This window comes from Salvelinus alpinus, chromosome 33 (genome assembly GCF_045679555.1).
Source record: "Salvelinus alpinus chromosome 33, SLU_Salpinus.1, whole genome shotgun sequence".
In the NCBI taxonomy this organism is placed as follows: Eukaryota; Metazoa; Chordata; class Actinopteri; order Salmoniformes; family Salmonidae; genus Salvelinus; species Salvelinus alpinus.
In genome coordinates this window covers 29177572-29195164 of record NC_092118.1, presented here as the reverse complement: position 1 = coordinate 29195164, position 17593 = coordinate 29177572, and the positions used below count along the sequence as shown (strand labels likewise).

General features: G+C 42.1%; 1 protein-coding gene across 3 annotated transcripts; it reads left to right on the top strand.

The window, feature by feature from the left end:
- The first annotated feature begins 80 nt into the window (after nucleotides 1–80).
- LOC139563126 (alpha-protein kinase 3-like) lies at nucleotides 81–16798 on the top strand. Of its 3 annotated transcripts, XM_071381432.1 has the most exons (15): nucleotides 81–155; nucleotides 443–731; nucleotides 4763–4884; nucleotides 5046–5163; nucleotides 5318–7175; nucleotides 9944–12245; nucleotides 12734–12881; nucleotides 13115–13242; nucleotides 13819–13854; nucleotides 14089–14366; nucleotides 14549–14637; nucleotides 14757–14974; nucleotides 15075–15123; nucleotides 15302–15490; nucleotides 15906–16798. In XM_071381432.1, the coding sequence occupies exons 2-15, from the start codon at nucleotides 595–597 to the stop codon at nucleotides 16027–16029; spliced, it is 5796 nt and encodes a 1931-aa protein (XP_071237533.1). In that variant the 5' UTR covers nucleotides 81–155; nucleotides 443–594; the 3' UTR covers nucleotides 16030–16798. The 3 variants fall into 3 exon arrangements, 2 of the variants coding, with proteins under 2 accessions (XP_071237533.1, XP_071237534.1); XM_071381433.1 differs by lacking the exons at nucleotides 81–155; nucleotides 443–731 and adding an exon at nucleotides 4244–4278; XR_011672495.1 differs by lacking the exons at nucleotides 14089–14366; nucleotides 14549–14637; nucleotides 14757–14974; ... (1 more) ...; nucleotides 15302–15490; nucleotides 15906–16798 and having other exon boundaries at nucleotides 13120–13242; nucleotides 13819–13844.
- The last annotated feature ends 795 nt before the right edge of the window (nucleotides 16799–17593 follow it).

The window sequence follows — 17593 nt, the reverse complement described above, 5'->3', positions numbered from 1 at the left end:
GAAAATGTGATGTGCTCTTGTGCCTATTTGTAGGCCTGCTATAAATAGGTTTGGCAGGGTACGCATGCTCATGTTTGATTGGAAATTGCACAGTGCCCTGAGCCGGAGAGAGTGGTGGGTCCTTATACAAAGAGACAAAAGGAAAGCTATGAATGGTGAGTTTACCTCAGAGATCTGATGGAAGATAGCTTGTCGATGAATGATGATATAATGGATGTGTTACCAACTGAACATAACAACATTACTTTGAACAAACATCTCTGTTGCTGATATCAGTCTCTATGGTATAAGGCATTACACTACAATTGATGAAGACAATAGAAGTGTTTGTTTTTTTTAAACATGTTTTCAAGCTCATAAATATCTACCAAAAAAGGGTATCATCTTGATTTTGTATCTTGTTATTAAAAATAACTTAGTGTCATCTTTATCTCTCTTTCAGCTGCTATCTCCCAGATTTAGACCATAACAGATTACAGCCACAGAAGAAAACCTCATTTGTTTGGTGGATGTACATCATCATCTGTTGCCTTCTCTGAGGAAGTTTCTCCTGGGAATTTAAGTTTGAAAGAGAAACTCTCTATCTGTTGGAGAATGAGTTCCAGGAGGCTGATGACACGCTCCTACTCTGCGGGGGACGGGAGGTCCAGCTCCCACAATGGAGATGATGTCATAGGGAGTAGCAGAGCCAGCAGCCGCAGCTACCTCTCTGATGTCAGGCCTGAAAACAGGTACCCAACCCCTCAGCTCAACACAGGAAATATTACTGTACCTCAACAAGCAACAAGAAAGTTAGAATATGTTTATTACCACATCCCTTTCCTTCTGAAGTGAAGTTTAACCATTGATTCAGCATCATTGCATTATGAGGTCTTAATAATAAAACAATAATTATTGAATTTATAATGCCCTTTTAAATTAAAATGATTGGATGGCTTGGATTGAAATGATTTATCAGTGTGTTAGTTAGTTGGAGATGGTTGTGTTAGCTATATTTACATAACATTTACATTTGAGTCATTTAGCAGACGCATTCATCCAGAGCCACTTATAGTGCATTCATCTTAAGTTACCTGGATGAGTCAACCACATATCAAAGTCATTGTTGGTTTCCATGGTGTCGTTTACTGCATTTAGGACTGTTTGAATGGCCAGCTGATAGGCAACACTCACTACCGGCTCATAAAAAGCTATGACCATGAAGGTCAGCTCTCAGCTCTTTATAAATAAACTGCATCTCACTGCATGAGCCTGTGTAAAGGCAAACCGGCTTCCAAAATGCATCCTACAAATAGAAGAAAAGTTTATGAAAATACAATCTTCCTACTACTGGGTATGTCTACTTGTGGCCAAGTGCGTGCTGCAAAACTATCAAGTCAAGTGAAAACATGTATTCTTAATTATAATTCAGTAAAATATTAATGGTACAGATAGTATCGTCATGTAATACTTGCTGACGTCACTTAGTGTTTTTCCACTGTCAGTGGTTTGATTTTGTTTCACTGTAGACACTAAGCAATAGTCAGTCAAAATAAAATCTCAAATAAACCATGGCCTTAGCAGCACCCTGTCTTAATGATCTGGCCGAGAGACTGAAATAGATGACAACACCAGACAGAGTGACTAGACCTACACTTAAACACTGTTTATGGCCATGATTACAGGCATGACATATCCACCAATTAAGATGTTGCACGCTATGGTGTATGGAGTGATAGTAGTTCCAACAGAAGTGGAATCTGAATTCAGTCATTTTCAATTCAAAATACATTTCTGAATACAAATGCAGTTTTTGTTGGCATTAATGTCACTCAATAATGAGCCTTCAATACCTGCATTCTGTATTGAAAGCACTATATTCATATAGAGTCATGTACAGTTGAAGTCAGAAGTTTACATACACCTTAGCCAAATACATTTAAACTCAGTTTTTCACAATTCCTGACATTTAATCCTAGTCAAAATTCTGTCTTAGGTCAGTTAGGATCACAAATTAAGTTTAAGAATGTGAAATGTCAGAATAATAGTAGAGAGAATGATTTATTTCAGCTTTTATTTTTTTCATCAGATTCCCAGTGGGTCAGAAATGTACATACACTCAATTAGTATTTGGTTGCATTGCCTTTAAATTGTTTAACTTGGGTCAAACGTTTCGGGTAGCCTTCCAATACCTTGACTTTGTTGTCCTTAAGCCATTTTACCACAACATTGAAAGTATGCTCGGGGTCATTGTTCATTTGGAAGACCCATTTGCGACCAAGCTTTAACTTCCTGACTGATGTCTTGAGATGTTGCTTCAATATATCCACATAATTTCCCGTCCTCATGATGCCATCTATTTTGTGAAGTGCACCAGTCCCTCCTGCAGCAAAGCACCCCCACAACATGATGCTGCCACCCTCGTGCTTCACGGTTGGGATGATGTTCTTCGGCTTGCAAACGTCCCCCTTTTTCCTCCAAACATAACGATGGTCATTATGACCAAACAGTTCTATTTTTGTTTCATCAGACCAGAGGACATTTCTCCAAAAAGTAGGATCTTTGTCCCCATGTGCAGTTACAAACCGTAGTCTTTTTTATGGCGGTTTTGGAGCAGCGGCTTCTTCCTTGCCGAGCGGCCTGTCAGGTTATGTCGATATAGGACTCGTTTTACTGTGGATATAGATACTTTTGTACCTGTTTCCTCCAGCATCTTCACAAGGTCCTTTGCTGTTGTTCTGGGATTGATTTGCACTTTTCGCACCAAAGTACGTTTATCTCTAGGAAACAGAACGCGTCTCCTTCCTGAGTGGAATGACAGCTGCGTGGTCCCATGTGTTTATACTTGCGTACTATTGTTTGTACAGATGAACGTGGTACCTTCAGGCGTTTGAAAATTGCTCCCAAGGATGAACCAGACTTGTGGAGGTCTACAATTTTCTTTCTGAGGTCTTGGCTGATTTCTTTGGATTTTCCCATGATGTCAAGCAAAGAGGCACTGAGTTTGAAGGTAGGCCATGAAATACATCCACAGGTACACCTCAATTGACTCAAATTATGTCAATTAGCTTATCAGAAGCTTCTAAAGCCATGACATAATTTTCTGGTATTTTCCAAGCTGTTTAAAGACACAGTCAACTTAGTGTGTATAAACTTCTGACCCACTGGAATTGTGATATAGTGAATTATAAATGAAATAATCTGTCTGTAAACAATTGTTGGAAAAAGTACTTGTGTCATGCACAAAGTAGATGTCCTAACCAACTTGCCAAAACTATAGTTTAACAAAACATTTGTTAAACTATAGTTTTTTAATTTTTGGAGTCATTTTTTAATGACTCCAACCTAAGTGTATGTAAACTTCCGACTTCAACTGTATGTCTCATTACTGTAAAATTAATTTCCTATGGACTAAAAGATGGGAATTTGATGGGAATTTGATAACCAATTTGATAACCAATTAAAAGCATGACATGTCACGCCCTGACCTTAGAGATCCTTTTTATATCTCTATTTTGGTTTGGTCAGGGCGTGAGTTGGTGTGGGTATTCTATGTTCTATGTTTTGTAGTTCTATGTTTTGGCCGGGTAGGGTTCTCAATCAGGGACAGCTGTCTATCGTTGTCTCTGATTGAGAACCATACTTAGGCTGCCCTTTTTCCCACCTGTGTTTGTGGGAAGTTGACTTTGTTTAGGGCACATAGCCTTTAGCTTCACGGTCTGTTTTTGTAGTGTTTATGTTTAAAGGAAAATGTACGCTTACCACGCTGCACCTTGGTCCTCCTCTTTTAACGGCCGTGACTGTCACGCCCTGACCTTAGAGATCCTTTTTATGTCTATTTTGGTTTGGTCAGGGCGTGAGTTGGGGTGGGCATTCTATGTTTTCTATTTCTATGTGTTTGGCCGGGTATGGTTCTCAATCAGAGGCAGCTGTCTATCGTTGTCTCTGATTGAGAACCATACTTAGGTAGCCTTTTCCCACCTGTGGTTTGTGGGTAGTTTTGTGTTGCTGTTTTCGTTCCCTCTCTTTGTTATTTTGTTTAGTGGTCTGTTTAAAAAAAAAAATATCATGAACACTTACCACGCTGCGCTTTGGTCCGATGATTCCTCATCTTCTTCATCCGAAGACGAATATCGTTACAGTGACATGACAATTGGTGATAGTTTATGTAAGAACACTTCTTAGTCCATCTTCATTCATACCAGAACGCCTATATATTGTGCCTGATAAGCTGCTTCTATTTGCTTCCTCTCTGCATAGCTACTCCAGTCACAGCTATTCTCAATACAGGCCATCAAGGTACTGTCATGTATTTGTTTCATGAAATTCATTTCAACTAACACCAGCACTTGCTATCTTTTAGCTTTTCCTTAGCCTGGCTTATGTTGCCTCACCGTGATGACATTGAGGATGAAAGATGGAACAATGTGTGCTTGGTGAAATATGTTGGCTGATATTTGATTATAGTGATATTGGATTGCACCAGATATTGCATCACAAACTACATAACACCCATTTTGACCTCTGCAATTCTTATGGAAAGCAAGACAATCCATGGAAATCAAATCACTAGGAAATGGAATCACATTACCTTACAGTATGTAGGGTTAAATGTGTTGATCAAAATGTCTTTATATATTTTACAAACTATTGCATTTTATATTCCATATATTTTGTCTATCTTCCATTGCCTGCATAGAAGATTACATATTTTGAAAATAGCTTTGGCCCAGGTGAGAGACATTTGTTTACATTTGAAAATGTAACTAAGTGTTTTATGCAGGAGCACACTACATTGTGTTATGGCACATTTAACGGAGGAGACCCAGCCATCCTTTGAGACGACATTAAAGTCAAGAGCCGTGTCTGAAACCTGTAGCATCAAGTTCACCTGTGAGGTGTCAGGTAAACTCTCCTCTGGTGTGTGAGTGGGCACAATACGTTGTTTGTAATAGCCTACATACTTTGTTGTTGTACTTCCTAACCACTATTATCTATCTGAAGATTTTACAGTAAGTGCGAAATGTAGTCTCTATAACTGTTTCTCTGTTTCAATATGTCTTCAGGTCACCCCGCTCCAGAAGTGACATGGTATAAAGATGATTTGCAATTGGACAGATACTGTGGACTACCTAAATACAACATTTCCCGCAATGGACAAAACCATTCACTGCACATTTACAAGTATGTATCAAGATCATAATTGTCATTTGTATTGAAGATGTTAAACATTTTCATATTGATGTCAGTTTCGTTTGTAATGATGCACACAAATATTATTTAAAGAATTGTGCAGCAACTGTATAATACAAGTATCTATAATTTGTTTTCTTTACAGTTGCACTATGGAGGATGCAGCCATCTACCAGGCGTCAGCCAGGAACAACAAAGGCATTGTGACCTGCTCTGGAGTCCTTGAGGTGGGGACGATGAGCGAATACAAGATCCACCAGCAGTACTTCGCCAAGATCAAACTGAAGGCCGAAAACACACGCAGAGAGCTGGAGGAGCCCAAGCCGTGGGACAAGGAGAACCACGGGTCTCCTGGTAGTCGGCAGGAAACACTGAGGACCATCAGTCCAGACCGGTCCCAGAGGAAGCGACGGTCCCCCATGGACCCCAGCCTCAGTGCCCCCAGCTTTATGGAGGATGAAGTGGTTGAGGAGAGCACTCAGGCTCATGCTGGGGAGGCAGAGGCCAGGCTACAGGACACACCTGTGGTGGGAGAAGAAAAAGGGGAATCTAACAGGGCTGGGTCTTCCAATGTCAATGGACAGGCAGCTATTACAGAAAATAGCAGCAACAAAGGCCGGACGTATGTTTACGATTCAGTGCAGAAGTCTTTTGCTCCACACACACCAAAAACATCACTGGCCAAGAAAAAGATAAAGATCTCCAATGGAGAGGATAGTGGGATGACGGCTGATAGCCAAGCAGGGAAGAAGCCTGAGGAGAGAGGGATGAGTGAAGGAGAGGTCAGTGTGACACCCTGTCTGGTTGAGTCCTCACCCTCACTGGGGTCATCAGAAGAGGCCCTGGAAGTGGAGAGTGCTGTTGAAACTTCAGCCTCAAAGACAAAGAGTGTAAAATACATGAATCAGTCTGAGAGAGCCCCACTGAACAACACTGTGTCAGTAATGGAAGAAGTGAAGGTCCAAGTGAAGGAGAAAGTACCTGTACAAACCCCACCACACAACGGAGAGCCTAGCATCCTGTCTCCTTCTACTGGGCTCCTCTCTACAGGGGAAACCGTCTCAGGGAATAAGAGTCAGAATGCTGCAGTGGCTCAGGTGACCCAAAATGTTGGAAATAACAATATTATGGGGAGTCAGAGTACAGTTCCTCCTGTCACCTCATCACAACCAAGTCCTTCAGCTAAAATACAACCACAACCAAGTCCTTCAGCTAAAATACAACCACAACCAAGTCCTCCTTCAGCGAAATCACAATCACAACCACGTCAACCAAGCCCTTCAGCAAAACCACAGCCACAACCAAATCCTCCTTCCGCGAAACTACAACCACGTCAATCAAGCCTATCAGTAAAATCACAACTAGGTCCCTCTGTAACACCACAACCACAACCAGATCCTCCTTCTGCGAAACTACAACCACAAATACGTCAACCAAGTCCTTCTGAGAAACTCCAAGCAAGTCCTTATGCGAAACCACAATCACAACAGAGTCCTTCTGCGAAATTACAACCACAACCACGTCAACCAAATCCTTCCCCAAATTTACAAGCACAACCAAGTTCCTCTGTCACACCACAACCACAAGGAAGTCCTTCAGTAACAACTCCACAGGTGTTGAGCAACACACCAGAGGACATTAAAACCCATCAAAGCAACGTAACAGACATGGAGGTAGATGATAAGCCTTCTGTCCTGGAACACCTAAACAGCACCACTACTCCCCTAAAAGGTCAAACTGAATGCCCGGGGAAGGATTCAGCATCAGTGCTTGAGGTGCTAAACTCAGATACTTATTCCATCCATGGAACTAGAACTGCAGTTGAAGTTGCTGGAGAATCAGTGGAGTCAGTACTAACATCACCCTGTAAGAGCAGCGAGGCTGTCTCTGCCTTGCCTCAGCGTCTGTGTGAACAGTCAGGAGATCAGCTGTCTGTGGAGGAAACAAGCACGTGCCTAAAGAATGTGTCTTTGTCTCGGCTGCCTGCGCAGCTGGGCGGGGAGGTGAGTGTCTCTGCCCTGGCCCTATGAGCTCATGGAGCGCCTAACGTTTCCAAAACACACCAGCCAGATCAGATCAGTAACACAAGCACACACAGGGCTATTATTAGACTTTACAAGTATGCCCCTCTCTGTGTGACAAGACGTATGTGTAATGATGCATGTGCTGGCACGGACAGCAGGTATACTACCACTGCTACATATCGAATGGCTGAAAACATGAATATAGAAATCCCAGAGTACCTCAAGGCTTCTGTTGTGCGTATGATTTGTGCAATAAGGATTTTGGGAGGTCAACAATCTTAGCTTGTTTGACAGTTTGGGGCTTTAAGGCGACTGTAAATGGTCTTGGTGGTGGAAAACACTTGGCATGAGAGTGAAAAGCACAATGGAACAGATGGTTGCAGCAATGATGCCTTAAAAGGTTTTGAATTGGTCCCGACATAGAGGCAGAGAGCATGATGGGTAATATTTTTGCTATCCTTGAGAGTTGAGCTGCACTGTTATCCTCGTCTTTTAGTTACGCTGTTGGTCGCAGCCATGCAAACAGAGAGGAAGATGTGTTTTTTTTGTCTCTCATCCAAAAAGTTGTAAATCATTTTAGGCATTGATTATTTTCTCTCTCCAAAGAAGACATTTATGATTTCATACTATTTGGGCTTTTTGAAACACTGCATCTTCTACTGAACCCAAGAAAAGGAAGGTATGGAAACAAAGTACTGTGAAAATAGTGCTGAGACAGACTTCTGTCCACTCTGTTCCACCAAAGCACCCCTTTGAATGATCCACATTACATTGTCTCCTCACTAAACCTAAAAATATTCCATGTTCCATGTCTGTCTGTGCTTAGTCCACTATCATACACTCCACTGTGAACACTGTGAGAGAGAGAGACAGGTTATAAAGCACTTTCTTGTTTCAATGAAACCAAAGTAGGCCTACAATAGATTTGTGTACAATGTGAACCTAAGAGCATACTCTCCCTTCTGTACTTGTCATTGTAAATGTTCATGTACTCCCCATTTCAATATAATTTGTCAGTTGATTCTTCAAACGGAATGCACTGTTATTTCACACAACACCATATTTTAGTTCTGTGATATTGAAATCAAAGTAGATGCAATGTGAATGGTCCTTTCAGTAACTCTGGACTTATCTCATTCACTGATGGAGTGACACATAAGTCACACCGGAGCCAATCCCTCTGGTGCTAATTTCAGCTGACCAATTAGATCTGGTGCTTATTTCAAATGAGTTACATATCTCTTACTGTTATGTTTATCTAAGACTAAAGGAACATGAGCTCAGACCAGGAGTCAATCTCACAACAGATCCACATGCACTCTGCACCTGGTCGAAACACGACTACCTCGTCCTGTACTGTGGGACTGCACTGTGTTTGTGAGGGTATTGTTCATCTCTGTGGCTCATCAAAGGACCTATTAGGTGAAGTAATAAGCCTATCATAATCAAATGAGTGCAGCTTAACAGCACTACACCACCAGTAGCACTATTAGACACTATTCAAATCTTTCTATCTGAGGTGTTGAACCTGTGTGAATTATAGTGATTTGACTACAAGCCATAGCTGTCAAGTCAAGAACAGTTTGTGAGATAGTAACAGAGTTATAACTGGAAAACAGGATTGCTTCATCCATTGACCAGGTTCCAGTTAGTAAATATGTCTGAGCACTCAGCACTTAACATTTTATACACCTGTCAGCAACGGGTGTGGCTAAAATAGTCAAATCCACTAATTTGAAGGGGTGTCCATATATATACACGTTCAAAAGTTTGGGGTCACTCCGGGATGCTGGTCTTCTAGGCAAAGTTGCAAAGGAAAACTCATATATCAGACTGGCCAATAAAATATTAAAATGGGCAAAAGAACACAGACACTGGACAGAGGAACTCTGCCTAGAAGGACAGCATCCCGGAGTCGCCTCTTCACTGTTGACATTGAGACTGGTGTTTTGCGGGTGCTATTTAATGAAGTTGCCAGTTGAGGACTTGTGAGGTGTCTGTTTCCCAAACTAGACACTAATATACTTGTCCTCTTGCTCAGTTGTGCACCGGGGCCTCCAACTCCTCATTCTATTCTGGTTAGAGCCAGTTTGCGCTGTTCTTTGAAGGGAGTAGTACACAGCGTTGTACGAGATCTTCAGTTTCTTGGCAATTTCTCGCATGGAATAGACTTCATTTCTCAGAACAAGAATAAACTGACGAGTTTCAGAAGAAGGTTCTTTGTTTCTGGCCATTTTGAGCCTGTAATCAAACCCACAAATGCCGATGCTCCAGACACTCAACTAGTCTAAAGAAGGCCAGTTTTATTGCTTCTTTAATCAGAACAACAGTTTTCAGCTGTGCTAACAATTGCAGAAGGGTTTTCTAATGGATCAATTAGCCTTTTAAAATGATAAACTTGGATTAGCTAACACAGGAGTGATGGTTGCTGATAATGGGCCTCTGTATGAATACTTATAAATACATACTGACTTTTTTTTTAAACTAGTAAACACATCTGCAGGCGACAGAGCTTTGCACATTGTGGATGTGGAATGTATTTCAGTTTATCGGAGAAAAGGTCAAGCCTTTGTTGTTATTTTCGTAGTCTTTAACACTTACAGCAGTCTCTTTGGTGACTTGTTCATAAGATAACGCTTTTATGTTTTTGATGTGTATATAACAATGATGTGTGTTTATGTGTGGATATGACTACAGCAAAGTATTTACACAATGGAAATCTGTCTCTGCTTTTATTGTGCCTCAAGGTTACACAGAACCACAGACAGACAGAGAGAGAGTGGAATGGAACACCTGTCGGGCAAGAACCTGTAATACTAACCATCCGGAGAAAGCTGGACGGACAATCACCTTCGCCACGACAACGTTCTCCATCGTCATCGGACAGAGAAGTCACAGCAAATGCCAACAAACGGTCTCCTACTTTGCACAATCCTCCGGGCCGATCGGCCTCTGACAAAATGACGCAGGGTACACAGGATCATTCCAGGGGATCAAATGAGAGCCATACATTACCTTTTACAGAGCCACTAAAGTCACCCCTGGAAAGCCCGGGTGTTGGTGAGAAAACCTTGGGGTGTAGTGTTTCCTCAGTAGGCCAGCAAGGCCAAGTTGAGATAGCTATAAAAACCGTTGGTGAGACAGAAATACAAGTTGACGTTAAAGTACAGGGTAATAATTTGGCTGAGTTACATGCACAGGGAGGCAGTTATGAGAGAAGAGTTGACATGGAAACTGTTTATAAAGTTAGCAAAGTTCAGGAAGGTGAAATTGAAAGACTTACGAAAGCACCTGAAAAGAAAACCGTTGAAAGTATAGCAGTGGCTGTATGGGATGAGAAGAGTATACCTGTGTTGAAGATAGCAGAATGCCAAGGTCTTTCTCTAAAACCCCGCTTTCAGCCTATTATTCCAGACACATCACAGACGGCAGACACAACAACAAGTGTCCCAAACACAAATATCTCAGAGCAACAAACAAAAGCCCCAACACCTGTAGCCAAAGTAATGTCTATTGCCGATATTCTAAGGTCACAAATGGAGAATAGTGCCCCTACAGAAGTAAGTCCAGTGCCACCCATTTCAGTGGCACCTATTTCAGTAGCTACCATTTCAATGCCCCTTATACAAAGTCTAAACACAGACCAACAACCGAAATGTCCCCCATCAACTGACATACAGGATGTGAGAATGCAAAGTCCAGAGTTGAGGATGGATGAGACAGAGTACAGGCAGGAACCTGAGAAAGACACTTGTAAGAAGGAAACTGATACGTCTGTCGGTTCTATTTCAGCTTCAAATGTAGAATATAGATTTAATACCTATGAACCGGAACGATTTGAGTCCCCCATAGTTACTCCTATGACTGAAGCCTCACCTAAAGCTTTTGTTATTCCTCCGATCTCTATTGTCGACATGGATGGCACTTTAGAGAACAGTAATCCTCCTGTATGTATAGTAACCGACATTGAAAGTGTCATGGATACAGACCAGGAGCATCTTTTGGACCATAATGCTGATATTAGTCTGGCTGCGAATAAGGGTGGTCAAAAAGAGTCTTCTCTTGTTACTCCAGAGCAAAAGTCCTTGGACATTACAGTTCCTCCTACATCCATCTCATCTGTTACCTTCACTGCAGAGAAACAACAAACACTAGAAAATACAGTCAAAGGGATGGATTCTTCACACTCACTGCCTCCAGTGTTCAGCAGTCAACATGGCAGAGACAAAAGATGTGCTTCTCCCCATTCGGAGCGTTCAACAGAATCTAGCTCACTTCCTAGTGCCACTGAGAACCAACGTTTTTCTACAAAAAATACAGGATTTACAAACAACATTGCAACCCCGACATTGCAACCTGTCAGTGAAAAACGGAGAGACTCTTCACCAGATACTGGTATGATTTTAGGTCGGAGTGAAGCATGCAAACCTGATGTTCCTCAGCCTGGTCCTCAGACTGTACGAAGGTTTGATACCAAGGGTTCCCCAAGTAGTGAGACAAAAGGGTATGTACCTGTTCCCACCATTCCGTTGGATAGCAAAAGCTCTCCATCCAAGGAGGTGAAAGTTGAGGAATATTCAAAGTCAGACTCTAAAACATCTGTCTCGGTCACTGAAAGCAGTACTGGCCTGCTGAAGGGATCAGACAGTGTGTCCCCCATGCCCTCAGCCACCCCACAGGAGCTGGCCTCCGGCGCTAGACGCAAAATCTTAATCCCGAAACCCAAAGGAGAGGACCCTGAAGCTGTTGCTTCACAGATTGACACCCAGAGCCCCCAGAGAGAGGAGGTCCTCAGGATGAGCTCCAGGCTATCCCCAGAGTCCTCCTCTCCCATGTCCCCTGGTCTGTCCCGCAGGTCGTCCCTGCTGCAGCCCCCCAATGGCCAGCGCACCCCTCCAACAGAGAGACGCTCCCCACTGCTCAGTAGGAGGAAGCTGGCTCCAACACCAGAGACCCTCAAAAAGAGCCAGGAACCTGCCCTAGAGACAACCGACACTACCAAGACTGAGGAGAAACCAGCTAAGAAGGACAAGCATAACCCATTCAAAGGTAAACTCCTTTCAAGATATATCAGCTTAGTGTAAAAAAAAAAAAAAAGGGGTGGCTGATGTTGGCATACTTTTAGAGAGTAGCTAGTCTTATTCAATTAAATTAACCATTGGAGTCAGTGTAGTTTCTTTGGCTAAGCTCCAGTAGGGAGTGCTATCGAGAGCCTTCGTGCTTCCTCTGTTTGCTTTGACACTGTCATGAGATGGATTGTCAGTTATAGATATATAATTAATAGAACTGGCTTGCAACCTCTAAACCTGGCAATTTGACTGGGGATGCTTGTTCTATTCATTCTATTTCTATGGGACCAGCTACTTGCCAGGTGGGATTAAATGGAGGCTTAACTGAAATAGTATCCATATTACTTAAAGTTAGGAAGCTGAAACATAAGAAAGTGTTAATCTTTACCTAGTTGTGCCTGTCTGTCGGGAGTCCCTCTCTTACTGGCACTAATCTCTCTCCTCTATCTCCCCCCCCTCTCTCTCCAGCTCCTCAGGTCATCAGGAAGATTAGAGGAGAGCCCTTCTCAGATGCGGCAGGACATCTGAAGCTGTGGTGCCAGTTCTTCAACGTTCATAGTGACTCCACAATTAAGTGGATCAAGGATGAGGTGGAGATCGCTGAGGTTAAAAGAAGGTGAGTCCTCCATGTAGGCTGCCTTGATGTGAAATGCTGTAGCCAAAATTTGGAAAATAGTGTTTATAAAAGGTATTCAACAATAAAATAATCACAATCAAAGACGGTTTTCCTGATGGCAACAATGTAAAGGTGTTGTAGAGACACCATGTGGCTGAGAAATTCTAGTTAGAGCTTTCTGAAACTGTTTATTTTGCTGTTCTGTCCATCCCTGACTCCTGTGTGTTTCCCAGTGCAGGAGATGAGACTCAGGTAGCCTTGGCTATTGTCCAGACGTCCAGCAGAGACTGTGGAGTTTATGGCTGCACCATCACTAATGAATACGGGACAGACACAACAGACTTCCTACTGAGTGTTGACAGTATGTACACTAGTGTCTCAGTTCAATCTCTGAAGTTTGACTTGTATCTCTTATCTCTCATTCTGTCGACTAGAATCTATTTGTTGCAGTACTCTGGCGTGTTTTATCTCCTATATCTTTCAAGTTTTATTTGTCACATGCACAATTACAGTGAAATGCTAAACTTGCAAGCCCTTCCCAACAGTGCAGTATTCAATGTCAAAATAGTATAACAAAAAAACTGGAGAAATAAAAAATAAGAGAGGAAGCAAAATAAATATAAGAATGTAAGTTATATACAGGGTCAATGCCAGTACCACATTTACAATGTGCAGGAATACTGGAGTAGTTAAGGTTGATATGTAGGCAGGGATCAGGAGAAAGTGACTGGTAGCAGGATTAATAATAATAGTAAACAATATGGCAGCTGTATAAGTGGAGGGAGGGTGTGTGCGTGGTGGTGAGTGTGCAAGAAAGTCAGTGTGGGCGTGACAGGTGGATATACATAAACTGGGCTGAAAAGTGACTGGTAGCAGGAATATATAAATACTTAGCATCTCACAAGCTCTTATTCTTTCTACTCTGTCTATTTTGCAGTACTCTCTGGCATGTTTCTGCGTGAGGATCAAGAAGGTAAAATTACATTTGTCTATTATTTGTTAGGATTTAATTGGTTTTCAATACTGTCCGGTCGCACCCCATCATTTGCCTTGCGAGGCACCTGATCCCCAAGCTTACATGAATGGTTAGCGCCGTTCAACTAGCCATTCATGTAAGCTTGCAGGATCAGGTGGCTCATGATGCAGCCTCATAATACCACTTCCAGTGCATTATATTTGATGATGTTACTATCTTTCCTCTCTACAGTGGGAGAGGAGATAGAGATGAGTCCACTACTGTTCACCAAGGGCCTGGCTGACACTGGCGTCTGGGGAAGTAAGCTCTTTGGGCGTATCATGATGGAGGAGGACCATATAGGAGAGGGCTGCTCCCACAAGGCCTGCAGAGTGAAGGTCATCTATGGGCTGGAGCCAGTGTTTGAGTCTGGGACCACATGTTACATTAAGGTGAAGAGCCCCATCGCCTACTACGGAGTCAAGGAGGAGAGCAACCTGGTCGAGAGGAACCTGGCAATCACCCAACAGGTGAAGGGTTTTACTTCTTTCACATAAAGTAAATGTTTAATGAGAATCAATGGAAATTGGGCCAATGTAATGATATTATTGATGTTATGAAAGGAATCAAAAAAACATTTAGTCAGAGCTCTGATCACTAACCCAATTAAAGTTTTTCTGTCCGATCATGAATGCAATCTTCTTTCCAAAAGGAATGTAGACTTCAGAACATTGCTCGTGAATACTGCAAGATCTTTGCTGCAGAATGTAGGGTGATAGGAACCTTTGGAGAAGCGCTGGAGTGAGTGAGATCATCAAAATGATACGAAACTTACACATAAAAACATGTTTTTTCATACTATTTCACTACTTTGTTTAGTCTTCTGTCATACCACAGTGTGTGTATGTTCTTGGTTACAGAGTGATCCCAGTCCACCTTATGTATCGGCCTGCCAACACCATTCCCCATGCTACGGTGGAGTCTGACCTGAAGGGGGTCTATCTGAGGTACTGTCTGATGGACGCTACAGGCCGGCTGGTCATGAGAACTGGCTCAGAGGCGGCACTGAAGTGTTGTGCTCTGCAGCACTGGATCCTCCAGTGGACCAATGGAAACCTGCTGCTCACTCGGATGGAAGGTACAGTGTCCATAGTCTCGGATGACTAACTCTAGCAGGACAATGCTTTGGCTGAAAAACAGAACAGGTGAAATGAACTGTAATTGTGATTGTGCTGCAGGTGTTGACTTCAAGATCACAAACGTTGGAATTTCCATCAAATCAAAAGGGTTGGTAGGCCTATAATTTATTCTGTTGTATTTTCTGAACATTGTATTCTAGAGATATTCATGACTACATAGACCATTTACAATTACAATACTGTAATAACAAACTCTGGCAAGAAGCTCTGTCAACAAACTGTTCCTTTACTCATCTGTAAGATTGAATCTGTTGTTATTATTCCAGGTACCAAAGTCTCACGATCACAGAGAACCCCAATGTGTTTGAGCAGTTTGTCTCTCAGCACCAGTGTAACTACTACTGCGGCCTCCTCAGCCTGAGGTCCCTGAAGACACAGGACTCCCTGCAGACCCCAGCCAAACCCAAGTGCTCCAGGAGCCCCCTGCTCCACCGCAAGATGGGCGGCTCCTCCAGGTATGAACCACTGCCATTGTGCCCTTCAGCAAGGCACTTAAAGGACAACTCCACCCAAAAACTATCTTTTGGTATTTGTTTCATTAGTCCGTTGTTGATATAGTCCCAAAATGTTTTGCATGTCAGCAATCAAGTTTAAGATATGTAACGTTCAAAATACAGAAATCTGGCACGAATAATGCATTTTGCATCATGATGCAAACACAGCATCGGAGGATGCAAAATGCATAATTCAGGCAAGATTTCTGTATTTTGAAAGTCCCCCAAATCCCCCAAATCCTCTCCATCCAAGGGCGCTGCGCTGTGGCGGACCCTGTAACCTCTCAATGTGTGTGTCTAGGGGTGTTATTAAAAAAGGTAGAAGTCGAATTTCTGTGCTAGCCAAATTGATTAATAAAGTGCCTATTCTATTCAGTCCCCAGCCCTCCAGGAAGGCCACAGGAAGCCCCCGGCTGATCAGAAAGCCAGCACAGCCAGAGGACAGCAAAGCCACCGCCAAGCACAAGGCCGTTGATGTTCCCAATGTTGTCCGAAGTTAGAATGGCTTCATCGGCCGTAGAAAGCAAGCAACTGCTTTTCTCAATAAAGAGAATAAATGCTGAACCAGATATGGCATTACTGCCAGACTTGTCCTCCCACCTATAGAGCTTTCGGGGAGCTGGTCTGGGATGAAAGGCTGGTGACCCCTCCTCCAAGCTGTGACAGACAGACAGAGACACAGACAGACAGAAATATGAGATCAGAAGGAGAAAGAGAAGGCCAGGTGAAGGAAGAACTTGAATGTTTCCAGAAATGACAGAGGCTTCATCCACATCTTTCAATGAATTCTGTGTTAAAATAAACAATGAAATGCCACCTCAGTTTTAATGGGCATGGGCTCTGTTGCCAGAATCAGAGACAATGAAATTAATGACTACACTAGTATGTCCTTCAAATTATTAAATTACACAATTTCACTAATGAATACATTCTTAATTTATTGAGTAGATCACATAAAATGTTAGGCTAAAGCTTTCACATTATACAGGGTAGGCTACCTGGATTCCTATTGCATATTAGTAATAATTCGGAGTAGTAATTCACAGTAGTAATTCACAAGGTTAGCACGCCAGCTCGATTCAGGTCCCAACAACATGAACATCTGGGGGAAATACATTTAAAGGGATTGTTGAGGAGTTAAAGGTTATCTTCAATGGTGCACAGTGCTCAGGGTAATAGTTCTGTTAAGAAAACTATGCCCTAAGAATGTAGCGTATATTGTATTCCATGACACTCTGAATAAAAACGCGGTGCTTTTTATACTGTAAATGTGCCTACGTTTTCATGTTGCAGTGTATGACATTCATAGAAAATGCTCACTGGATACAATGGCTGTAAATTAAAATGAAATATATTGAAATTAAGCCTCTTATTGACCAGGGTGTGTTTTTCTCAAGGAATTTGGAGTGCTACCCTGGAAACCATTTGACATGTAATGTATCTCAGTCGTAAATAATGACGTGGGCTAGCCGCTATGTCACTTGCTGTAATCTGACATAAGTATCTGACATTACAGATGTAGGATCATAATTTGGTCACCCTGTTGCAGGAGAACTGTACCACTTGGGTAATGATTTACCTTGACGACATATCCATAATCTATAAGCATTTCATGAACGTGTTATAAAAGATCCCAACCACATTATTAAAGGTTAATTCAATATATCCATAGCCTATCTATAACTTAAGTAATGTCATGCTATACAAGAGGTCATATTTAGGTATCTTAATAGATCCTCATTACAATGACAGTATAGGCCAATGACTTACCTTCTGCTTCTTCTTCTCACTTAGCTCAATGGTACATGAAGATCCCCAAAATGAATCATACAGGTACATTTTACGGATCAAATTGTGTAGTTCAGGGTAAAGGTGTACCGGTTCACCAAACCCATGGTTCGATTCATATTGCGGTTTTGGGGTTACGGTTCAGTACAGCGTAAAAAATAAATAGAAACAGTTTTAATTTGTGTTTATTTGGGAAAATACGCAAAATTAAAAAGCACCCTATTTGTGGCCAAAGTCCAGTTTCTGTGACATCATTCACAATGTTTCTGGCATTGT